A 26032-nucleotide genomic window follows, 5' to 3' on the forward strand; every position below is an offset into this window, starting at 1 on the left:
TGTGTCTGCAAACTTTTCTTATTATCAGTCCAGTAGTTGCCAGGAAAAGCAGGAAAGGTTTAAGAGTCCATAGATGCTGGAGGAACTCGTGAAGAGAACAGCTGAATATACAACCCTAAGCCTGGGACAGAAAGATTTGGCTTAATTACTGACAAAAAGGCTGCCAGCGTCCTGAGCTGGATGGCCCAGCACCAGGCACAGCTCTGATTTTATGAGCTGTCTGTCAACTCACATATCAGGTGTGCACTCTGCTTTAATCTGCTCTCCAGACACTTAATTCACCAACGATGCTTCTAATAAAACGTGAACTCAGCTGCTCTCAGAAGCCTTTTCTCATCATTCCAGCAGAGTGGATGCAAATTCTGTGATACTACACAGTTATGAACTCCTGCATTCCCTTCTCTCATATATGCTGATTTTTTTCAAGTTTCAGCAACAACAACTCAGCTAGAGATAGAAGAGAAGTGGCAAATGCATTTATTTCTGATAATTTAAGGGACTTTTGATAAAACTCTGAAGAGCCGAAGTGTCTCTGCTGTTAAGCTCAGGAAAATGAAATCTGGCAGATGAGTACACTCAGGTCACAGCAAATACTCAGTTTCTCATGAAATTCAGTCCCCATATAGCTAAATTATACCCATAGAATAGCAGAGATGTGAGACAGTCAGATGTGCCTAATTTACCCACAAACTCCAGGAATGCTTAAGTTGCCATTCTTTGCTGATCTTCCCAAGTCATTCTGATACAGCCAAACAGGACTGAAAACCCAACTTCGAGCAGAATTTCCAGGAGAAGTTCCTGATATCCTTTGGATGCCTTAATTTTGCTACAGTCCCAGTTACTGCAGCCACATGTATGGGTGTGTATACATATATGTGTGTGTCTCTATATTTAAGGAGAAAAAAGTGTTCAACAGGTATCATCATAAGTTTCTTTTTATTTATTGTGATGTTGAACACCGTGAAAAAACAGCAGATACGTAAACATTGTCTCCAGTTATCTGTCTTCCCAGATGGCAAAATAAGCATGCAGGGGGGGCTTTATTTCATCTATCACCCACAATTTTAATGCCTTTTGGAAGCCTACCAGTATTTCAAGAGAAAGCCAGTTTGTTTTATCTCTAACTTGGTTTATCCAAGCACTGAGTGAAAGCATTAGGCACCAGGTGCTCAGGCTACTTACCCAGATTATACCACATGTCCCTGATTTCAAACCCAATCTGCCTCCTCATATCACCATACCTTAAAAAAAGAAAACAAAGCCGTCATGTAAAGAAAAATAAATAACCAGATATAAATACGCAGAAACATCTCATGTTAAAATGTGATCAGCATTTAGAAATATGTGAAATTACAGAGCAGGGTTTCCAAGTTCCACCAATACAACCACAGTGCACAGCCTCTCTCACCAGCTCAGCCATGCATCCATAAATACTGAACTTTGCGGGATGTCCCTTTTACAAGGGGGTGACACGTCCAGGGGACCCAAAAGCCTCAGCCACGCAGCCACCAGCTTCTCTTCCTCACCTCCTGTTCCCTGCTCTCCCTCAGAAGTCCCCAGTTGTCAGTTTCTGCAGCAACACTTACCAAAGGGAGAACACACAAACATCTCCCTGTGCAAAACCTCTCTCTGCCATGTCTTCACAGCACCTGACCCTCCTCTGGGACATACGGGTGGTTACTGAGATTAATTGTGAGCACTTTTTAGTTTTCAAACAGCCACGGCTGAAGGAAGCACAGCAGAGAGCTTCACAGCCTAAGGCTGTATTTTACTTTTATAAACCCTCTTAGCATAGCACTGTCCTAGAAAATACAAAACAGAACATCCTGTGACATCTTAGACCTCAATGCCACCAACACCTTCCATCTCCTACCAGCGTTACTTTATTATTCCACTCCCTCTCCGCTTTAATACCAGGAAAGCTTAATGACTGGAAAACATCCTGTTGCCTTCATTAATGATGGGATCAGAACCATAATGAGCTCCAAAAACGTATTTGCTGCACAGGATATTTGTATGTTAAAGATCATTACTTAAATAACCAGGTGAGTGAAACGGTACAACCTGGCAACCTGTGGGATAACAGTGAGATACCTCGTCATTAATACGGATTAAAGAGATTCTTCTGCACCACAAAGAATGTGTTATTATCTAATGCTTAAATGCAATGTTTAGTAAAAACCTACAAATTACAATAATTAAATTGTTAATCATTACATATTTGACATATTAATTGAAATATATGCTTAGGAAGATGGGTGAGCATGATATGGAACGAACTGATTCATGACAGCACAGAGCTGGAAGTGGTTTCACACAGCAATAAAAATTAGTGCTTCCAGACCATACATTTATCACGTCTTGTAGAATTTATGGTCTTGATTTCTGCCTCCAAAACATGATTAAACTGAAAACAACAACTTGTGAAATCATTATAAACAGAGACTTACAATTTAGCAAACTTCATTAAATAACCACTTCAAATGACTTAATCTAGTTACTAACATCAGCAGTGAGAAACATTGGTTGATTTCTTGGGTTTCCTCTGCCAGACACACTGCTCAGTTTAACAGAGAAATCACTGGAAGAACCTTTCTGTCTAGGGTTCCTGTCCTCACGAATAGGAATATCAGTCCACAAATGTATTTGACAGTGATTTCCAGCCTGGCATCAGCTCAGCTGCTGGCTTTGTGTTCAGGCCAGGAGTCTGGTCTGCACTCAGCTGCTCAGGTAGGTGCACCTCAGAGCTGGACAGACCAAGAGCAGCCACAGCCCGGATCCCTCTGCCCACTACTTGGCTGGAACACTTTGCCTTTTCCAAGCATCCTTTTCAATCTGAATTACAAAAGAGAATTTGCATCACTCGTCCCATCTTGTGCAAAACCACTTTGCTCCATAACTTCTAAATCTAATGAAATAAAATTCACCTGGCTCCACAAAACCATCTTGATTTCCTTTTGCAAATGTGTGACTATAATGTTATTTATGATATTTATAGCATGAATGCAAAAAACCTGAGCTCCAGTTGACACCACTTTTCCACTGGACTTGTAAATATTCCTGTTTCATCAAGGAAGCCCCAGGAGTTACAGGTACATGTATTAGATCATCCAGTGCTTAAAAATTCTGTTTCAAAGCTCAGGTAAAGCACAGCTTCCAAAAAAAGCTCCTCAGTACTCACGACAGAGGGGATGAGTTTGAAGTGCAAAATTTATCTGCCAAAAAAAAAAAGACAAAAAAGGGATGGGACACAGGGCCTGGTGTGTCCCAGTTCAAGTCTGTGACCATCAGAGTTAAAGCAAAAAGCCTCTAAAATCCCATGGCACTGCAGCAGGGACAAACCCTGTCCATCCTCACTCACTGTGATCTCTCTCATCAGCCTAATATGCAACAAGGCTTCAGTTTAGGAGGTGAAGCAACACAAAATGCCTCCTCTTCCTCTATATAGATACACATATAAAATATATATTGAACATAGGGGGCTGAGCTACAGTAGAGGGGAGATTTAAATTAGACATTAGGAAGAAATTCTTGGCTGTGAGGGTGATGAGACCCTGGCCCAGGTTGCCCAGGGAAGCTGTGGCTGCCCCATCCCTGGCAGTGTTGAAGGGCAGGTTGGATGGGGCTTGGAGCAACCTGGGCTGGTGGGAGGTGTCCCTGCCCATGCAGGGGGGTTGGAACTGGATGATCTTTAAGGTCCTTTCCAACCCAAACCAGTCTGGGATTCTGTGATACTTGCTGAGGGAATCCTAGCTTTGAAAATCCTCATATTTGTGAATTGCAAGAACCTGACTGACTATTGCAAGGAACTGCTTTTGCAGGCACTCTTTACAAATGCTGACACAGGAAGAGAATCCACAGTCTGAAAACACACCACTGGCTTTTTTCAATTTAGTTAATCAACAGTAAGATCCACTACACTGGCACCCTGATGAAATTCAGAGAAATATAGCCATTAAATACAATATTCCTGCACCAGTCTGATTTCCAGTCTTTTTCTTTTGACAGGTTTCATTTGCTGTGGGATTCTGAATAGCAAAGGGGTAGTTCAAGCTCCCTGTTCAGAGGGAGGCAATGTAATCCCTTTTAACCAGGAAAGAGTACAAGGCTGCAGTTATCCAAGCCCATTCTTCAGGGATATGGCAGAGAAACTGGCTGCAGTTACAAAAATTCACTGTAAAAGGCCGTTAGGGATTAAGCAATAAAGAGCACACGTAAAATGAGATTAGAATAAGCACAAAGCTAAAGTGATTTAAAAATGCAGTTTTATAATATGTTAATACTTCTGAAAAGTCTTGACTTTATGAACATCCTGCAGTATAAAATACTGTCTTCATCAGTAATGAATCATGTAATTTAGATCTTAATTCAAGGGTAGAAACACATGCAATACTTGATTCATGTTTTTAAAACCAACCTTTCATTATACCATGATTGCATCTCAATTTGAATAGATTTAGCTAAGAAATTAAACTAAAATTATGTTAATAGACCTAGAGTTCTTGTCCATGATTTAGATGATGAATAGGACTTACTTGTTAAGTATTTTTGCTCTTTTAGCACTTGAAAAATTCTCCAGTTGTAAAGACTCCTGCGTGAGAAAAGCAACAGCCAGGTGGAAGTAGTTGTTCCAAAGCTGACAGCCCCCAAAATGACAAAAAAAAGACACCATTAATTCTCTGAGATGTTTCTCTCCACACCTACAAAACAACTCAGAAGTATCAAAATTATGCACATGAATATTTAAAGAAGAAAATAACAGACACCAGAGAGACAGTGTTTCTTGATACATCCTTAGTACATCTCCTCATTGTGTTTATGTTTTCACAAAACACTTCCCAACTACAAACCCTAATCCACTGTGTTTTGATGAGTCAAGGAAATTTAAATGTGAACACATAAACAGGAAAAACACTAAGGATCCTGAACAAGTGACCTAAACCGGAGCATTTCTCCTCCGCAGGACACTCGGACAACACTTCTCAGGCTCCACATTTGGGACAATAATTCTACAAAAGCATCTCCTGCAGAAAGGGGGAGGACACCCAGGACACCCATTTTTGCTGCTCCTGAAGGAGCAGCTGTGATGCTCTGGGTAAAACCTGGTGCTGTTCTAGGACGAGACCCACAGAACATGACTTGCTCAAACACACCTGCTCAGCCTCAAACAACTTAACTGGGCTAACTGGTCACCCCAGGCTCATGACAACACATACACACACCAAAATTACACATTTAGGGCAGACATTTCTTGCACCATTAACATTAGTCCCCAAGACACTGGTGTTTTTTCCTACCTGTAACTCAAAGTTGGTTTGATCAAGAAATTTTTTGTTTAGCATATCTGCATACTGATTAATTGCTCGCAGGAAGACTCTGAAAGATCAAGAGAAAATTACATAATTACACACTCTTCTCTGGTACCTTTGTACATTTGGCATCCCAATTAGACAAAAACCTGAGTCTGTCTGGAAAGTGAAATTTGTGGCTGTTACTTGAAAAGCAGTGATCTCACCACTGTTAAGTATACAGAATTATATGCAGATGTTCTCCAAATTAATCAAGTGAATTAGCATATGCAGAAACACCAGGATAAAATCACTTGTCTTTAAAATATCTTGTGATAATCAAGAGATCATTAAAAATTCAGTTTATTAGAAAAGAAGTGTATATGTTTTTTTAAAGTTACAGTATCATAACATTGCATCTAACTTAGACCTGTAACTGCCTGTGGCTGAATTTGCAGGCCCAGGCCAACACATCAGGCAAATGTTATCACACTTATGGCACAATGACACATAAAAATGCTGGTGAAGGACAATCTTCAAAACATTGCTCACTCTTCTACTCCTGAAATGCTAACCGAGCACCCAGTGTGGTCTATGGCTTGTTTAAAAAAGATGCTTCTTAAATTGCACCAGGAGTTGGCTTGACAAGCTTTATAAGCAGATCCAAGTGGTGTAGTTTAAGTAGGTCACTACATATTCATGGTGCTGAAAAGTAAACATATTATTCTGTGGTAGCCTCATCTCCATTTTCAAAACAAACATTTGATTCCTCCTGAAAACTTGAAATCCATGCTATGGAACTGCCAGCTAATGTCCAGACAAATGAGCTTGTCTTTTGAGCAGGCTGTGCTGGGGATTTATGTCTCCTGCAAGGACCAGCAACAAGAAAGACCACTCATGACAGGTACTACTTCCCCCCCCTCCCCCAATAACAATCTTTTTTAAAGAGAGCTCACTACTAAATGCAAATAACAAAGTTAATCTTTCTACAGGCTGGCAAACAAACATCAGAATTATTTAAAACAAAGCAGTAGAGGCAGTTTGAAAGATCTTTTCTTAATTTAAGACACCTGCATAAAGAAAACCTTTAGCTAATTGTTTGGTAACACAAGAGAAATGAAGCCTCCAGGCAACACATGGCATCAGGATGCTAAGGGAGAATGTTTCTGCATATTACATAAATAAACAAAGGCAGAAATGTTTACATCACTAGGATGTACATTAGGGAGTACTGTGTACAGCTCTGGAGCCCTCAGCAGAGGAAAGACTGAAGGAGAAAGGAGCTGTTGGAGAGGGCTCAGAGAAGGGCCATGAAGGTGATCCAAGGGCTGGAGCAGCTCTGCTCTGGAGACAGGCTGGGAGAGTTGGGGTGTTCAGCCTGGAGAAGAGAAGGCTCCAGGGAGACCTGAGAGCACCTTCCAGTGCCTGAAGGGGCTCCAGGAAAGCTGGAGAGGGGCTTTTCATCAGAGAAGATAGTGATAGGACAAGGGGTGATGGTTTTAAACTGAAGGAGGGGAGATTTAGGTTGGACATCAGGAAGAAATTCTTCACCATGAGGGTAGGAAGGTGCTGGAACAGGTTGCCCAGGGAGGTTGTGGAAGCCCCATCCCTGGAGGTGCTCAGGGCCAGGTTGGATGAGGTTTGTGCAGCCTGGTCTGGTGGGAGGTGTCCCTGCTCACGGCAGGGGGGCTGGAACCTGGTGAGCTTTAAGGTCTCTTCCAACCTCAACCATTCTATGATTCTATGTGTCTGAACTACACAGCCAAATCACCCCAACAGCAGTGGAATGGAGAAGGAAAGTATCCAAACTTGAAAATTAAAATTAAATCTATGAAAGAAAATACAAAAGAAAATTTAAAAGATTAAAGAACACATAAAATATAAAAGAATATAGAAAAAAGAAAATACATGCATAAATGCAAATATACACACATACCTACATATTCCAAAGTTACTCTTTCTAGCTCAGCTGTGGAAGGCACCTTTGTGCTTGCATCCAGCACACACAGAGATGCATTTCAGGACCAGCACTTCTGCCCAATATTCAACAGTATCTTTGTCAGTGTAGATATTTGGAGCCAACTTCATCAAGAGATTTTATAAATCAGATGAATGCAGCACACACTACACCACACTGCAGATGTATGTATTTCAGATCTGTGATTCAATTACTGAGCTTTAGCACATACCAAGATTGAAAGTGAAGTTACCCATGTAATCAGACTATCAACAGTTTGACACATAGACTTACACTCTGCTTTGTTTTCTGGCTTTCAAGTCTGATAGTACTATGAGATTTGTAAGTCTTCCTAGAAGAATTAGTAATTTAACATAGTAGGCAGGGCCATCCAATGCTCCTTGCCTTATGAAGATAAAATCAGTTCCAATACAGGAAGGATTATCCCTACAGTTTAATTATGTTGCCTCAAGACATCACTGTAATGTATTCAATCTGTTTCATCTAATTAAGCTTTGGAACAATCTCATTACTTTATATACCATTTTTTTTCTTTAAATTGTAATTCTAATTTTCCCCCTGTATTAATTCTAGTGAATACCAAAAAGAACAAACAATGCAGCATCTACTGTAAACTGCAACTGCAGAAGGATCACAACCTCTTCAGCTGAAGAGGTGTGGTGGGAATCAACCACAACCAGCCTCTTGCTACCCCTGTGAGCACAGAATCATAGAATCACAGCCTGGTTTGTTTGGAAGGGACCTTAAAGATCATCCAGTTCCAGCCCCTCTGCATGGGCAGGGACACCTCCCACTAGATAAGGTTGCTTAGAGCCCCATCCAACCTGCCCTTCAACACTTCCAGGGATGGGGCAGCCACAGCTTCTCTGGGCAACCTGTTCTGGTGTCTCACCATCCTCACCTGCTTCCTAATGTCTCACCTAAATCTCCTCTTTCAGTTTGAAACTGTCCCCCCCTCCCCTTGTCCAAAGCCCCTCCCCAGCTTTCCTGGAGCCCCTTCAGGCACTGGAAGGTGCTCTAAGGTCTCCCTGGAGCCTTCTCTTCTCCAGGCTCAACACCCCAGCTCTCCCAGCCTGGCTCCAGAGCAGAGCTGCTCCAGCTCTGGGATCATCTTCGTGGCATCTTTTGACCTGGCTAAGGTCACTGACAGCCACTCCATGCTCCTCACCACCTCAGATTTTCTTACATGCTGACACACGAGTGAGGAGAGGTGGTGAACCAAGATGGGATCTCAAAGACAGGATCTGAAATGGGATCTCAAAGACTATGTCCATATTCTGGAAATCCTATGGAAGAAAATGACTCAGTCCCTCCAAGATTGAAAATACTGATTTGAAACTGGGATAAAAGATGCTCAAGCGTCCTTTGGAAGCAAACCCACCTAGGAGAAAGCAAACTACAACATTAACCTGGAAAGGACATCATTTGTTTCAAAAAGCTTTCAATGAAGTTGATCTCCACTCTTAGACTGAAGCACATAGATATGAGCCCCCTGCTCTTGCTGTGATACCACAGTGAAAACAAGTTCTTTAAAAAAAGAAAACACACTTTTTAGTTCCTGATACCTCCAGGTTTGCCTGAACAACTAAGATGGTAGAAAAATTATCAGATTTCTAAGAAAGCATTTTTAGGACACAGGTAAATCAAATGCAAAGCAGGGTGGAAATTCTGCTACAGAGGTTGCACAAAAGACTTGGCACAAAGTGAAGCTGAGAAAAAAGGAAAGTATTTCTACCTGGAGCATTCAACTATCATCCCACAAACACGCTGCAATCCAGTGAAAAAGAACCAGAAGTAACAATAAACATAGGGCTACATGGCACAAGCAAGACAGGCTGGCACTTCTTCACCTTTTTGGTACAACACTCAGTCATATGGGTAATCAGACAGGAATACTATTACCCTGAAGACATAATTTAGATAGAAAAAAAAAAAAAAATTGCTTGGAGAATTGTTGGCTGTCATCTAGGAAATGGCATGTCCTCATCTGTGCAGTTTGCTGCAACTCATGAATGGAAAAAAAGGTTCAGGTTTATGCCCAAATAAAATTTGAAAGAGGAAGCAGAAAAATGTTATAGAATCCCAGACTGGTTTGGGTTGGAAGGGACCTTAAAGATCGTCTACATCCAACCCCCCTGCATGGGCAGGGACACCTCCCATTCCAGGTGTTGGTTTAATCTTCTTCCTCCTTCAAAGCAGAACTGACAATTTTCAGGAGCTTCACTGTCCAACTTAGAGAAACTGAAACAACTGAGGGAAACATGGCTCCTCAGAAGAGGCAGAATAGAACCAAGTGCATCAGTTCTGTCCTGAAGAAGCAGCTGGCAGCTGCTAAGACACTTCAGGCTGAGAGGTGCACCTGGGCATCACTGGGCCAGCAGACAAGTGATCAAAACTATCTGCTGTGCTCAGACGGAGAACACCTTATCTTGCTGCAATTAATAATGAAGATGAGCTTCATGCATGTGCATAAAAAGAAGTGTTTTTCTTGATGTTCAGTTTCAATTAACAAAAGGATAAATTATCTGTGCCAGGAAGAGCCACAAAAGTTAAATACTGAAAAAGAGAGAAGTTCAGAGTCTGGAGCTGATCACAGTGTGCTCCACCGTGACACTGAGAATGTCACACGGCAACAGAACCTGACATACTGGGAAAGATTTGTTAGACAAAAGACTTGTCAACCCAATTAAAAGAAGGAAATTAACATTTCCTATTATGTGATTGGAACAGAAGGAATCTGATTACCGAAGGAAGTCACCTCAGGATATGTGGAAGGAAGAGTGACCGTTGCTAAAGGGCATGAGTATCTACCCAATAACAAAATTATCATCCTGGACAGATGAGGTTTGTGTGTGCTGAGCCCTGGGGATGAGTGGTGCTGGGGATGGCTCTCAAACACATCAGCATCTTGCCGTTGTCTCTTTCGGTGAAGTTAGGTCCTTTGAAGCTGGGACTGTCCTCTTATTCTGTGTTTAGATAGCTCCCATCACAGGGGGGCCTTGCACCATCATCAGGATTCCTGGATATTTTACACATTTAGCAGTTGTCCATGAGCCAGAAGGAATCAGGACTTGCACAAACCCACAGGAGAAGAGTGGAGAAGTGTGTTGGTCAGCTGATGGCTGAGCAGCAAAGAGCCACCATGTTGTGAAATGCTCAGTCTGGGCTGTATTAGGATAAGGGTACTTGTGAGACATGGAAGGTTTGTTCTTACCTACTGGGCCCTGGCCAGACCTCAGCTGGAATACTGCTCACCAGTGGAGCACAGTGAAGCATATGGAGGACAGGAGATATAGAAAGCCCTGGCACAGGCTAGACATTAGAAAAAACTTGGTGGTGTTGAGGACTGGCCACTGAAAGCAGAAATTCTAAAATATATCCTCCCAAAAACCAGGCAAGGCAAGCATCTGTGATCTGGCTGGGTATCATCCCCTTGTCCTGCCTTGGGCAAAAGGACAGATTAGTACTAATCTCTTCAGTAATTTCTCCCTATTTACTGTTCCAATCCAGAGTCAATGCATCAGTTGATATGCTGCTGATTCAAGCCATGAAATAATTTCAACAGCAACTACAGAGTTCTGGGGTTTTTTTAACTGTTATTGATCGTTAATCACTTCCAATAGGCCCGGAGGTGGTTAATTGGTTTCTGGATGCACACTCAGAGATTGCTCCACCAATACTGCCAAAATGAATGGTTCAATTCTGGAGTTTTACCTTTGCAGAGGGGCCCCTTTCTTCCTACAAACAACCTCACTGGATCAAGGAGGCTTGGAATATTTATCAAGTCCAGGCTTCAAATGGCAATAATAAATGAAGAAGGGACAAAGGGATTCAGTTTATAAGTGTAGCACTAGTCACTGTGCCAAACAACTCACTTTTTTTTTTCTCTCTTTCTCAGGTACAATCATTTTTATTTCCTCCATTCTCTCTTCTAATTAGTCAAGTGCCCTGATTTGGTTGTTCCCTCGCATTTAAGAATATTCTCTGCCCCATTTTCTTTCACTCAGCTTCTCACAGGGTTGGAAAGTTTTTGCAAAAGCTAAAGCAGCTGAGGAAAGCTGGAAGCCACATGATGCTGCAACACCCCTCTCTCATCAGGCAATGCACACACACACAAACAAAACTGCCTCTGCAAGAAGATTTTTCTGGAGAAAAAAGAAATCTAAAGAGAGATATTCCAAAAGTTCTGACAGTATACTCCAGTTTGTATATTACTGAGTTAGCTTCAGGACACGGGGATTTAGCATTACACCATCAGCACTTAAGTGAAATACTTATGACAAGAAAATAGGAAATAATACAAGCTCCAAACCTACTCCCCAGTATTTTTCCTTCAGCAAAGATCAAAAGAGAACGACAAAACGAATGGATGGCTTCCCTAATGACAGACTAATCATCTAAACAAGAACACACAGATACAGCTTAAAATAATTTAGGTTTAGCTGATAATTCAATAAAAGAGAGGGAACTTGGAGTGAGATTATAAAAGGCACTATTATGATGTCATTTCAGCTCATTTAGAGGGAAGGATAATGAATGCTTTATTACAGCTGATCAGCCTTCCTGCACATCATCATGCTTTCCATGCTTGAGCTTTTGCTTCTCTGGGAGACAAATTTACTGTGCAGATATGAGACAGACTACTCTTATCTTGTCAGACTGCATATGAAACAACAGACCTAGACCTTGAAATCCCAGTGCAAAACCCAAACCTGAATAAATGCTCACTAAAGCATAAATGGCAAAGCCTTCTTTAAACAGCAATCACTTCAAATACCTTCAAGTTCTTTTTCAACTTCTCAGTGTTGCAGAGTACAGTTCAATTTTAAACAACTTCTTACTTACATGGGAATTATAACTAGTATTTTAACATACTCCTCCAACCCCTTCCCCACTGTCACTGCACACAGTGTCGTGACTCTCCAGGTCTATGTTAACTCTGGAACACAGAGAATCCGGAGTGACCTCGTACGTGTATTTGCACAAGCCAAATGAAAGTCAAAATAATTCAAACGAGTGAGCATGAAGGTATCTGCCCTCCTTGCATTTCCCCCAGTTTTGTCCCTTCCCAAATTAGCTTCTTTCTTTCCTGGTGATCTTACCACTGCTCACTCGTTCTCACTCCTCCAGACCTGACAAGTGCCCAGGACAAACGCGGGTTTCCAAACCCCCTTTCATTTTGCACTGCTGTATACAATACTTTTCTGTCTAGACTACCTCTCTTAGTCTTCTTTTTTTTTTAAAAAAAAAAACATCTAAAAGATTCCTCGCAATAACCTCTAATTCGTCAGGCTAAAGAGCAGCCAAAATGCAAAGAAACAAAAACCTTGATCATTTGCTTTCTCCTGAGTTACAATTCCTGGGCTGACTATGATAATAGCAGAGAGTAATCCCAGTGATGACCTGGTACTAAATACTTCCATTAGCATAATCTTCTCAGCATGTCCTACCCAGCCCACTGCACCATGTCACTTTACTAACCTATTTTCTAATAAATATTTCAGGAACGGGTTTAGGTTATTATCTATAATCACTGACACCTCTTCCCCAATTCATATTCTGTGCTGTGTCTCCTCTAAAACAATGGGGATAGACGAATGAAAAATAACTGCAAGTTACCAAACGTTGAAGGATAAACTTGTGGTCTGACTACCAAGAACAGGTACCATGTACCAGACACAGTGTTTTATTTCACAAAACCACCTTTGCAGCAGAGCTGTCTCACACCTCAAAATCAAAGTGACAGAACAACTCTGTTGGAACAGACAGGCAGGAGCGTTACACCACTGGACAATCAAATGAGAAACGTGTACAGAAATAAACAGTGTTAAAAAAGGGTCTGATTTACAGGCCATTCCAATGTCCTTGCAGATGTACTCTGCCTACCCAGTAGCTGGATGGATCCATGCTGATTTACAAGCCACCTCAGATACCTGCTAAATTCACTTCCCAAGACTTCTCAAGAAGAAAAGCACCCTCAGCACGAGAACAGCACCAACACAACACTCAGACTGGAGCACAGGTGTCTGTTCAATGGTCTTGGCATAAAGACAGAGGAGCATGGTGGTGTTGAGGTCAGAAGGTACCTCTGGAGGTCTCTGGACAAACAGGAGCAGGTTGCTCAGGGCCATGTCCCGTTGGATTTTGAGTATCTCCAAAGATGGGGACTCACCTGGGCAACGTTGGACAACTTGTGGCAGGGTCTGACTGCCCTCACTCTCCTCCTCTCTTGACCACTGCTCTGAAGTCAAGGCTGTGGTTTTCTTGAGGTCTTTTGGAGTGCAGGAAAGCAGCTTGAGCCTTCTGTACTCTTTTTCAAAAATTTTGAAATTTTATCTGAGACATAACTCCAGCCATGGATATAACCTTATGTACTAAATTTCACTACCTAGAGAATTTTATGACAGAGTAATAAAAGCTCAGAAAGAGTGTTTTCTAATGGAAATGTCAGAAGACAATTTAATTTAGGAGTTTTTAGCTAGGGCTACAGTGCTGGGAAAGTGGTGCCTATTGCAAACGGACAGCATTAGTGCTCCTCTCTCCCAAAAGTAAATATCCTAAAGGAAGAAGACTTGCTGAATTCAGAGAGACTGCTTCTTGTGATGGTGGTTGGCAAAAAACTTACAACAGATCTTCTAATTTAAAACGTAATTTGTTGTAGTGCTGCTGGAAGAAATCTCTGCAATCGGGCTGGCTATTAAACAAGCAGTTCTCATTATAATGTGCTGCTCAATAAAATGCAAAAAGTCTTTGCTGTGGTGCAGATATCATCATCTTCCCTTGATGAGTTTATTTGCTAAACAACATCCCTTCCAAGCAAGTGTGCAGCCACAGAGGACAACTTCATGGGTGCTCAGATGACCAGAGCCTGCTGGCCAGGGCTGGGGGATCACCCCGGCTTCAACACCCACCTTCCCCAGCAGCCTGAAGCTTTCATAGGCCAACAGCTACTGTGGGTGCAAAGAAATGTTAACCAAGCTCTGCCTTTCCAAGCTGAGAAGGAAGGTGGCTTTTCTGATACCCCCCATGGTGCCTACAGGCCAACAATAAGACAAGAGTGGAGTCTCTTGAAAGATGTCAGCATTGTTCTCATTTCACCTTGACCTGAGATGGGAATTCAGCCGGTTTTTCAGAGGTAAAAATCAATAAAGCAGAAGATGTTTCTTTTCCTATCTCACTGCTTTATAAACAAGCACTCACTCTTGAAAGAAAATTAATTTAAAAAAAAAACAACAGAAGTAATGCATAGGAAATCTGGGAAGGGTCATCCCAGGCAAATTTTCCTACAAAGCACCAAAGTTCTGACTGAATTTGGCCCAAAAGTTTTCAAATACTTGACAGTGTCTCTCAGTCTGCAGCACCAGAACCTCCCTCATTTTCTGCTGACCACACTGTCCTCTCTAGCTCACCCATTTCCATGGCTACCTAGATGTGAAGACAGATTAAGGCTACTTTAGGCAATTATGAATAAATCAATAGAACTCTTTGGCATTTTCATCAATCTTGCAATCAACTGTTAGCACAATTGCAGCTGGCTAAGCAAATGTCATAATGTCACTTGAAAAATAATCTCAATTTTTCCTATGGGTGTTTAATTACTTTATCAAAATCCATCACAGAATACTAATAATGAAAAGGAAAGTAATCTGCAGATGAAGGTGTCCAGAAGTTAGTTTAACATCTCCTCAGTGCTGCTGGGGTCATAAAACAGGTGTGCTCAGCAATTCCATTTGCTGGAGAGGTTTCTTGTCTTTGCCCATCACTCAAGACGTCAAGTTCATGGTGATGCCAGATGGGAGCTGAAAAGAATCTGGCATCTAGTCCTACCCCTTACTGTCACTATTTTGTCTAATCACCAAGAATCACAAACTCAGAGACATTGTCTAAAAGAGTTAAACTTTCACAAAACTGGGATCCACCTCCCCAGCAAACACACACAAGAAGGGAGAAGAGGTTCAAATGGGATGTCTGGCAAGAGATGAGAGTGGTAAGCCCCAGCAGCTGCTCCGCCTTGATGTTCCAAGGATGCTCCTGTGGCTGACAGTCTTGTGAAGGAATCACTAAGGCTGGGAAATTAAAAAAAAAAACCACCTCACTGGAGCTTTAGGTAGGCTGGCATTTGATCCCAAGTGTGGCTCTCAGATATTGAAGTGACACAAACTGTTTTAAAGGGGGGTATGTGTGGGAGAGGGAGTGAAGCGAGACAAGACCAGCGCTCATCTGCTGCCCAGGCAATTGCTCAGCTAACCTGGCTATTAACCTTTGAGCAAGATCAGTGCTTTGCTGTTCTTCTAATTTCTCTTCCAGGCCCCTGTCTGACACTGTTTGGAGCAAGGAGACAGCACTGGAATAAATGCTTCAGTCTGATGCTTCCATACCTGCTAGCGACAGGAATCCTCCCAGCACAGGAGCTCATTCCTTCCACTGTCACTAGCAGGTTCTTTGGCTCCCGTGGAAGGAGTTAATGTATCCTGCACACCAGGGACTGCACACAGGAATGGTCACAGATGATGCAGCACAAAAATCAGGCTTGCAGGGCAGATAACAACAGGATAACATTTATAATGCATGTTGTTCTTTTTTCTGTACATCCCTTATGCTGGGGAAGACCAGAAACACCGATTACCTCGGCCTGCCTTCAGCATTCATTTCACCCTTACGAGGCACGTTTTTCTCCAATTCAGGAGGGCTAAATAACCCTGCAGATAAAAACCAACCATCTCATAAGAAGCTGCAATGGAACTGAACAATCAAACCCATTTTGGTTCACTCTTTTAACAAGCCCTGCACACAGCAGCAGAACTGCAGGGCAGCGGAGGGACGCTACCAACACCACAAACAGCTCAATTTGCTGCCTTTAAGCAGGGATCTCCCGCATGGAAAAATGTGCTCTGGAGCAAGGTGGGAATTTGTGGATGGCTTCAAGGCTGGGGAGGACCTGGTGTTCACTCTGACATGCCAAACCCCCCTGGAATTTTACAGCTGGCATTTAATTGCTGCCTGGAAAAGTCAGAGCCCCAGAGACAAATGCAATCGGGGTCACAAAAAATGGCCAAGTGTGTCTATGGAGTAAAGTTGTTGCTAAAATTATTTTTTGCATTTAAATAGGTTTTGAAATATAGTAATATATTATAATACATATAATACATATAGTACAATATTATAGAATAGGGGATACATGCCAGGGATACAAACACACCACTGTTCACGAGGACAGCCAAATAAGTCTTTCCTTTAGTTAAGAAGCTTGACCAGTTTTCCAGACGTGCAGACCAAAATATGTTAAGCTCCAATCCCTGACTGTCAAACACCCAGGTAGGAGGCAGAAAGCAGGATCTGCTCTATCTCCAGAGGATGGAGGCATGCAGCCAATGCAATCCATACCTACCCTGGCCTCCCCACCTGGGAAGACTAAAGCTTGGACCACCACCAGAGCACACCCACTCTCTAGGGAAGGCTGACCACCTCTCCAGAGTTGTACAACCAATTCTGGCTTCAGAAGCTTTGCAAGTGCATCCTCCAGTATGAAAGCTGGTTCTCTGCAATGCTTTTTATGCAGTACTTCAATTCCACCCTCTCTGCTAATCCTGAGGAAGCTCTTTAAGCTACTAAAACATGCGGCATGAATAAAGTATTTTTTAAATGACAGGAAACTATCTGGGTTTCAAAGTACAAATAGTAGCTTGGAAACCCTTTTCTTAGAACACTACCATTTTATTTCTGACAGCTGAGTGACAGTGACAGTGTAATATCCTAAAGGAGCTGCCATGTGTTGTATCCTCACCTTTGCTCCAGCAGAGCCACATAAAGGTTTGCTGCAGTGTGGACACAGCCATAAGTCCATTCCTGACACTAAGGCAGGCCTGTTTACTTTGTCCGAAAACACAGCTCTTTCAATTTGGAAATCACCCCAATTTGGAGCAGTTCCTGACTCCAGCAGCATGGCTGGACACCAGCACAGGGGAGGAGGGTGAATCCCACAGCACAGATGGTGTCAGGCACAGCGCAGACATGGGGCTGTGTGGTCAGTGCATCTCCCAGCCCCACAAGGACAGGAGGGACAGCCAGTCACCTCACTAAAATCAATGCCTCTCAACCCATTTTCCTGGACTGGGTCAAAGTATCGTTGGGCAAAAGGCCTGCATCACATTTATGCACCATTTATGCTCCTTTTACATTCTCCTCTGGTCTGAATTACACATTTTGGCTATCTCCAGACAGATTATTTATATTGCCTCTGGCTCTGAAAGCCTGCAGCTTCTCTACGAGTAGACTGTAATTATTTTATGGGCTCATATGGGCAAGAGAAAATAAGTGGGGAAAAAGCCAGACTAGCCCCAACGCCAGGATTTTTTCCCACCCAGAAAAAAAACAATCAAATAAAATGTTCACACTGATATTTTTTTTTTCACCAGTGGTGGTGTATATAGAAGCATCTAATGCTGGCCCCATCTTACACAGCATATTATGTATACAAGAGTGGACCACGTTGTCATTGACACGTTACCAGCTTGGAAGGACCTGAAATTACTGCTGACTGAGCCCTGCTGATTCTCCCCAGTGCACCACTGCTGACATCCAGGTGAGGAGGGCACGAGCCACCCACCTTCCCTGCAGCTCAGCACCAGGGCATGCTCATGCCACTGGGTTGTTCTTATACATGGCAAAGCCAAAATACCCCCCTGCAGTGCTAGGCCCAGTTCTGGGCTCCTCAGCACCAGGACATGGAGCTGTTGGAGTGAGTCCAGAGGGGGCCACAGGGATGCTCTGAGGGCTGGAGCAGCTCTGCTCTGGAGACAGGCTGGGAGAGTTGGGGTGTTCAGCCTGGAGAAGAGAAGGCTCCAGGGAGACCTTAGAGCACCTTCCAGTGCCTGAAGGGGCTACAGGAACGCTGGGGAGGGGCTTGGGACAAGGGTTTGTAGTGAAAGGACAAGAGGTAAAGGATAAAAACTGGAAGAGAGGAGATTTAGGTGAGACATTGGGAGGAAATTCTTCCCTGTGAGGGTGGTGAGACACCAGAACAGGTTGCCCAGGGAGGCTGTGGCTGCCCTTTCCCTGGAAGTGTTGAAGGGCAGGTTGGATGGGGCTTGGAGCAGCCTGGGCTGCTGGGAGGTGTCCCTGCCCCATCCAGGGGAGGTGGAACTAGATGATCTTGAGGTCCCTCCCAACCCAAACCAGTCTGGGATTCTATGATAAGAGCCTTCAAAACTTTACAGCTTTTAAGTTTACTCATTCTTGTAGGAATACAAGTTTCTAATTCAGAAACATCCTCAACTGCTCAGAGTTTCAACCAATTCTTTCCCTTGCATTATGTTACTTTTAACATATTTTCCACAATTTTCCTATAAAATTCTGTTTTTAATAAAACAATTAATATGGAAGGTAGAGGCAGGTAATGGAATTTTTAAGGGAAACCATTGGTACAATTACTGGAATGGATAAGTTGAGCAGAAGCTGAACACAGTTGGAAGGTACAGAGATGGCATATCCAAGAATGAATATACCTGAACAAGTAGGATTTTGCCTGATGAAAAAACCCAAGTAGCGAGGAGAAAAATGCATTTATAGCACTGAAAAATGCAAACTTGAGTAACATCTCTCTTTAGTGACCCGTCATCTAAAAACCTTTCAAGTCTCATCATGCCAGGACATCTCTATTCTGGATTCGCACTAAGCCAACACCACAATTTGCTTCATCCCTCCTCTGCACTGAGGTTTAAAGACAATAATGTGTTAATAAATAACTGTATCAAAACTTGCAGCAGTTATAGCTGCTGAGTGTAGTATGGGCTGGGACTCTCAGGACAGAGACAGATCCCACAAGGATGAAGGCTTGTTTGGAAGCAGCTGGATTTTCCTGGCTCCCAGGAATGAAGCTGCTGCTACAACAGCAACAGTACCAATAAGCTGGAATTATCTGAGTGGGATGCAGGGATGAAAAATAGGAGCCTTTGGATGGAGAGAGGGATGCTGGCATTGCAGTGACTCATGAAGGGCAGGAAAAATGCTGCTTTTAAAGGATCTTGATGCTGGTGCAGACACAAGTTGCCAGAATTCTCAAGTCCATCTGCAGCAGATGTTATGGAAAGTCTGGCAACAAGAAGCAGCTGGGCAGGCCAAGGCTGAACAACCAGAGGATTTCTCCAGGGTTCACATAAGGTAAAAAGCAGAGTGTTCTGGATTTTTTCCATAGAGTGGCAGACAAATTGAAAGCAGAATGGTGAGCACAGGTTGTTCGAATGTTGCGTTACTTCAGCTCTAACGTCACTTCCACCCAAACTGGGAACACTGAAAGCCAGGAATCAAAACATACTGAAAGTGGCTGCAAGAGGCTTCCAAAACTGTAACAGAACTTGTAGTGCTTTCAGACAAAGGTTCTAACATTGCAGCAGCAACACGAAAGCCTGCAAAAAGAGTTTGGTTTTGATCACACCCAAAAGCCAAAGAGATTTGGGAACCACTGTTGAATGAGGGATGTCAAAACTGAATGTGTGCTACTTCAGCTTCCCCCAGCTCTCCTGGGTTTTTCAGTGGAAAACAGTATTTTTAAAAAAAACACCTAACAATTAACGCATAAATAAATTAATTTTTCTTTCTAAAAACACCAACTGAGATAAAGAATATTTTCCTTAAGAATATTTTCCTTTTTCTTTATCATTATTAGCATGAACATCCACTCCTGCCTTTCTATTTAAGTTGGGCAATTTAAATTTTACTGGGGAAAATAGTGAAAGAGTTGTTATGGTTTTATTTTTTAGCTGTATCTACCTTAATACTTAATCTGCTAAATTGCAATTGTGAAATCCTCACTTTATGCATACTGAGGAGTTAGTTTCTCACATATATACCCCATACATAGTACATAAAGCTGCAAATGAGCCTTGCAAACTGATTTAGTTCAATAGGTAAGAGAGCCCTAGATGGTGACACCACTAAAAGGCTGTTCCTGGAATGGGGAGTATATCCATTTACGCTGTGTTCACTCACGTTTTTAATTCAGGACAAAATGAGGATATTTTTATTCCCAAGGCATTGTTAAATGTTTAAGAGCCCAACGCCACTAGGAAGGGAGAATCACCAACTTCTGCAGGGACCTCCTCTGGTCCTGACTCTTCAAGTGCTGACACAAATTACCCAATGTGCTTTAGTATAGTTAATCACTCATGACTGGGGCCAGAAACACAGTTCAGAGCCTCACAACTCTGATGAAATGAGCAAACACAACTAATCAAATGTTAGTCAACAACAAGCCAAGCTACACGCCCTCGTTAGAGCCTCATTAAAAAAAAACCCAACAACTTCCATTAAAAAGACTGTGTTACAGCCCAGATACAAATAAGTGTTATTTTCTCTGTTCCACAGTAGGATAATTTAATTGTACAGAAACACAGAGACAGAAGGAAAAAAACCCCACAAGTCGTGGTGCAAATTAACCCTACATGTATTATTTCTGCAAGGGGGTATCTTAATTGCAATTACTCATTCAGAGGCCAACACAACCCTTTGTTCTTAATTCGTGTGTCGTATAATGAATGGGTTTTAAACCAGTCAAAAAAGTAAATATTAGTCTGTGACAAATTGTAATTATTGGATGATCACAGCTGTATAAATTAACTTCTGCTCAGAAGTTTTCAGTGGTGGCAAATACGGTTATGGGTGTGATAAGGATGGAGGGCAGCACAAATCCATAGGGATAGGAGACTCCAGTATAGGAAATAAAATCTGGACATCCTGCACTGAAGATGCAGAGAAGGGAAACTCATGGTGCCAGGGCAGAAGAATGTTCATAGACAGAAAATAAAGCTGTTGAGCAAAATCAGAACGGAGTTCATTATGGGAAGAATTAATGGTCATTTGGAGAAAAGCCACCTCTTTTTTTTATATGAACTAGCCAAGACTGACCAGAATGGAGTCCTTTGCTTAGCAAAGGTTATAAGCTCAAGATGTTGAGAGTCCCACAGCATGTGCTCTGACCAGGGGCTTCAGAGTAAGGGAAAGAGGGAACAAAGGTCAATACAAGATGGAGAACCCAGCAACCAGCTGATCTGGAACTAACAAGGTGTTGAATTTCTTTGAAATACCAAACCTTCTGTACCAATCCCATTTTGTACATCAGAAGATGCTACTGAGAAGCAAATTATTTTCCATCTTTAAAAGCCCTGCCCTGGTTGTCATGTGAGTCCAATTTTTGCCTTGCCTACTGAATAAAGGCAATCTGCCCTCAAGTGAAGCCTGCAAATCACACACCAGAGCACAACCAGGGGTAATCCTGGAACAGGAAAATGCTGGTATGAAGATGAACACATGGAAGACAGGGTTTTAGTGTTTCATCTTCTGTTGGGTGTTGGGGAATAAATAAAAAATCATTCATTCACCCAGAAATGCAAAGGCAATCTTCACTGCTGCCTCTGACAACAGTAGAAACACCATTTTCTTATTCTGTAAGAAGTCTCAGCACCCAAAGGAGTACAATGGAGCCAGGTGAGAAGCAAACCAGCGCTTCTCTGCGTCCTCACCAGCTCAATTCAATATTGTCTCCTTTCACCTGAGGAGCAGTCAATAGGTACCTCACTGCCCATGCACTGAGACATGATAATTCAACTTGGCAGTACAAGGACAGGACACACAGGCCTGGAACTCTTCACTGAAAGGGAATACACTGAAAAACTTGGTGAACCTGGGCTGACAAGCCTGTGGGTGCTGGCAGGGCAGTGAGGGTACTGCCAACTGCCCCTCTATGTCTGTGGGACTCGCAGGGAAGGTCTGACAGCAAGTTTGGTTCAGCAGATTTCAAAGGCAGGTCTATTCATTACTCTATATCCTGCTACTCGGATAGAACACCCAAGAATAACATCTGCCTGATGGCCTTTGGGGTGTCCTTTCTGAAGGCAAACACGGGGTGAAAGCCCTGAACAGCCCTGGTGGTCTGCAGTTCTGCTTTGTGACTTGCATAGATTTTGAAGGAATCTTTACCTAAACTAAAAAAAACCAAAACAACAAAACAAACCACCAGCAATAAAAGGCAAAGCTGAAAGAAAAGTGGGGTGAGAAGAAGGAAAAATCATCTCTCCCCCACCTTCCTTCTCCCAGCTCTTGAAGGCAAAGCGGCTCATCCAGACAATCTGCTCTGCTGTGACCAAAGTGTGTTCTCACCAACTCATGCTTTGAAGCACAGATTTTTTTAAAAAGTAAGGAAATGGAGATGAACACCACCATTCTTTCTGACTGAATGGATTCAGCAGGATGCAATTTGTAATAACTACCAAGAGCCTTGTCTGGTTTCGTGTTTAGTGAGCGTGTGGCAGGCAACCGCCCAGACCTTCCCTAACCAACACAGACAACTCCAGGTTTAAAACAACAGATTTAAATGCAGACAAATTTGAAAGCGTGGGAAAATGTTTACAGTTGCTCCCCATGACTTCTCCCAGGGAAGAGCTGCTCTGGGCAGAAATCAAACCCTACCCTCCCCGGACAGTGTGACGCCCTCGGGAGCTGCCCCGCTCCCTGCCAGCACCTCCTGCACATACTGAAGGAGACATGTAAGGATAGAAGCAATAAATGTTTGTTAAGAAGTCCTAGATTAACAATGTGCAATGGAATCCCACCAGGGCTGCATCTGGCTCAAACAGGCAGCTTTACAGAAGTCTTTTATTGGTCTGTGCATGCTCTGTGTGCCTCTCTGCAAGAAACCAAACCAGACCTGGAGAACCAGCTTTCCAGCCAGGGATGGACTTGGACAGAAGAACTGAAGAAGCCCAACTAGATAACATTTATTTCAAATTAATTTTCTGCCATCCAGCTACAGCAGTTCATTTTTCCCTCTGAATGGGATCTAATAAGACCTAATAGGTGATAAATCAGTTTCCTGGTTTAGGGCATTAAGAAACTGCAGTGATAGGTTCTGCTAGACCAGTAAGGTCTGTTCCACAACAAGCAGGGCATTAAATAGTCTTAAATCACCAGGCTGTCCCTTCCTCAGCTCTGTGACCATTCCTGCAGCTTGGGGATTTCAGAATGAGAAATCATTCTTTATGGCAAACTCTGTAGCTGCAAGCAAAGCAATTTAAAAAACACTTTAGGAGAGCAGTTCCTACATTCTGCTTCTGTTACAAATTGCTTTGCTCCAGCATTTACAAAAGACGCAGTTTAAATAATACAAATGGGTTATCAAATTATCATGACGTGAACAGATAGAAAAGTTGTTTCCTATCAACAAATCCATTATAAACAAACAACAAAACAGGATTATTTACTCAGCATCTATTCATTCCTGCTAATTTGGCACAGTGTTACTAGAACTGAAGCTTTACATGCAGCACACTCCAGTTCTCAGGATAATTTGATAACGCAGTACAAGTCGCCTGATCCATCTCTTTATATGAGGAAGGTGAAATAACCATCTGTGCTAACGTCCCAGTCATCCCTCAGCCCTCACATGTCAAGCTACATCCATCTCAATCACCAGTGGCCACAGTTTTACAGAAAGTTTTGATGAGGTGCCTGATAATTACCTCTAACCTGGGTGCCAAAAGCTTTCCATGCTCAATCTGAAGATGAACAAGGCTTTAAGGAAGGTGTCTACAGATGCAGCTAAGCAAACAGAAGAGGCTCCCACTCTTCACCTTCTCACCATCCCTGCTGCCCTTGCAGCCCTACAGCAAAGTCCCTTCACCAGAGCTCTCACACCTACAGCAGTCAAGGTCAGGCTGCTTAAGACACAGACACCCCTCCTCACTCCTTCTGCCTCAATCCAGTGGGGGAATGGTTACACCAGGTGGTGTTTTGCAGCAATGTTCCAGAAGTTATAACTTCCAGCAGAAGAGGAGTGTCAGGAAGGACCATCTAGGTTAAACTTCATGAAAGTACATATGTCTAGGGACTGTTCAGGGTAAATAGCAACTCCAATACCTACAGGGGGCCTACAGGAAGGATAGGGAGAGACTTTTCACCAGTGAGGGCAGTGACGGAACAAGGGGTAAAGGTTTTAAACTGAAGATTTAGGGAGATTTAGGTTAGATATTAGGAAGAAATTCTTCACCATGAGGGTAGGAAGGCACTGGAACAGGTTGCCCAGGGAGATTGTGGCTGCCCCCTCCCTGGAGGTGTTCAAGGCCAGCTTGGATGAGGCTTGTGCAGTTTGGTCTGGTGGGAAGTGTCCCTGCCAGTGCAGGTGGTTTGGATCTAGATGATCTTTAAGGTCCCTTCCAACCTTAATCAATCTATAATTCTATAATGTTTGTCTACAGCTTTGTTAACCTTCAAAGCTAAATCCTACATTGACCTTCCTCATTTTTGTAGAAAATTCTGAATAGTTTTTCCACTTACACACCCAAGATGTGATCTATGCTATCTTACCTGGAGTTATAGGTTAATATTTGGATGGGAAATGTACTAGTTATTGAAATCAAGCAGAACACTTCATGTGAAAATAATGAATGACTGAAGTTTTGTTCCTCACTGCTGGTTGTTCACTGCATGAGCACAGGCAAATAACTTAATCCCTCCATGAATCAACTTGAACATCTGTAAGGTCAACATAACACAGATGATCTTCCCCAGATGCTCTGACATTCTTACAAAAATAATTTAAATTACTATTATTGTTGCTACATAAACCCATCACTATAAATCTTGCTTTATGGCTACCAAAGCATCTTTGATAATGAAAACCCTCTAGCAAAGAGGAGCTGAACAAGTTGGGGAAGTTTAATTTACCCACAATGTCCCCAATTCTCTGGGTAACAAATCCAAAGTACAATTTCTCAGATTAGAAAGTAACAACAGCAGATGTATATATGGCACATGAGGTTAAACTGGGCCTGTTTGCCAGTGATATTTACGCTGTAATTATCTCAAAGCATATTTTAAGTTACTTGCATTCAAGCCAAAAGTACCTTTAAATCAAATACTCAGTTAAGTGCAGTGCAAATGGAAGACTGAAAGTATATGTATCTTATAATATCAAATAAATAATAATAAATGCTCTACTATGATAAACTAGATATGGCAATAAAATGCTATTGGAAAAAGGTCATTAGCATATTTTAGAGTAATATCTATTGTAAACTGAAAGCAACACACTGTATTCCTGACAAATGTATCATTTATTTCCTTGAACCTTACTTAGACTGGTGCAAGATTTAGATAAAGAACAGGGCTTGGTTTTACACCATCACTAACTCACAGCCCTCTTGTCAGGCTTGGGAATCAATTCCAAGACTAAAGGAAAGCACATTTTTAAGGTAAGTTAAAATAATCAGAATTGCATCCTAAGTAATATTAGCAAATATTGTACTGGTGTTTATTTTCCCATCATTTGCCAGGACTCCATAGGGCAGCAAAGCCCAGTATGTTGATGTAAAACCTTGAAAGAGATGCTTTGGTTTATTACCACATTCCCCACTGCACTCCTGCATGCCCAAGGATGGGAAGTGTTTATAAACCTGTGAAAGAAACATCTCTCATTCTCCTGGGTGAGCCCTCAAAGCTGGCTGTGAGCCAGCAGCTCTTCTCCAGCATGAGCCCTGCTGCATCCCAGACACCAGTGCCTGGGTCTAAAGGCCACCACCACCTGTTGGTGCAACTGATGCACGCTGTTTTGAAGCCTGTGTCCCTGAGAGCCCTCAGCACCTTCAGGAACGACCTGCACTGCACTTAAAAGGTAGGCTGCTTTCTTTGCATAGCCATGACTTTCACAGCTGGCAACCTCCCCTACACCTGCATTATAAACTCTCTATGTTCCAGTCTTGAAACACCTGAATTCTGA

General features: G+C 42.5%; 1 protein-coding gene across 2 annotated transcripts in view; it reads right to left on the minus strand.

The window, feature by feature from the left end:
* The window catches only part of DOCK1 (dedicator of cytokinesis 1), a 296429-nt gene that overhangs the window by 79349 nt on the left and 191048 nt on the right, over positions 1 to 26032 (minus strand). For both annotated transcript variants that reach the window (XM_051617678.1, XM_051617677.1), the window contains exons 30-32: positions 5298 to 5376; positions 4536 to 4636; positions 1183 to 1241 (exon numbers count right to left, since the gene is read on the minus strand). In XM_051617678.1, coding sequence (XP_051473638.1) covers positions 1183 to 1241; positions 4536 to 4636; positions 5298 to 5376 — 239 coding nt within the window. The remainder of the gene's footprint in view (positions 1 to 1182; positions 1242 to 4535; positions 4637 to 5297; positions 5377 to 26032) is intronic.

The sequence above is a fragment of the Apus apus genome, chromosome 4, assembly GCF_020740795.1.
Source record: "Apus apus isolate bApuApu2 chromosome 4, bApuApu2.pri.cur, whole genome shotgun sequence".
Classification (NCBI taxonomy): domain Eukaryota; kingdom Metazoa; phylum Chordata; class Aves; order Apodiformes; family Apodidae; genus Apus; species Apus apus.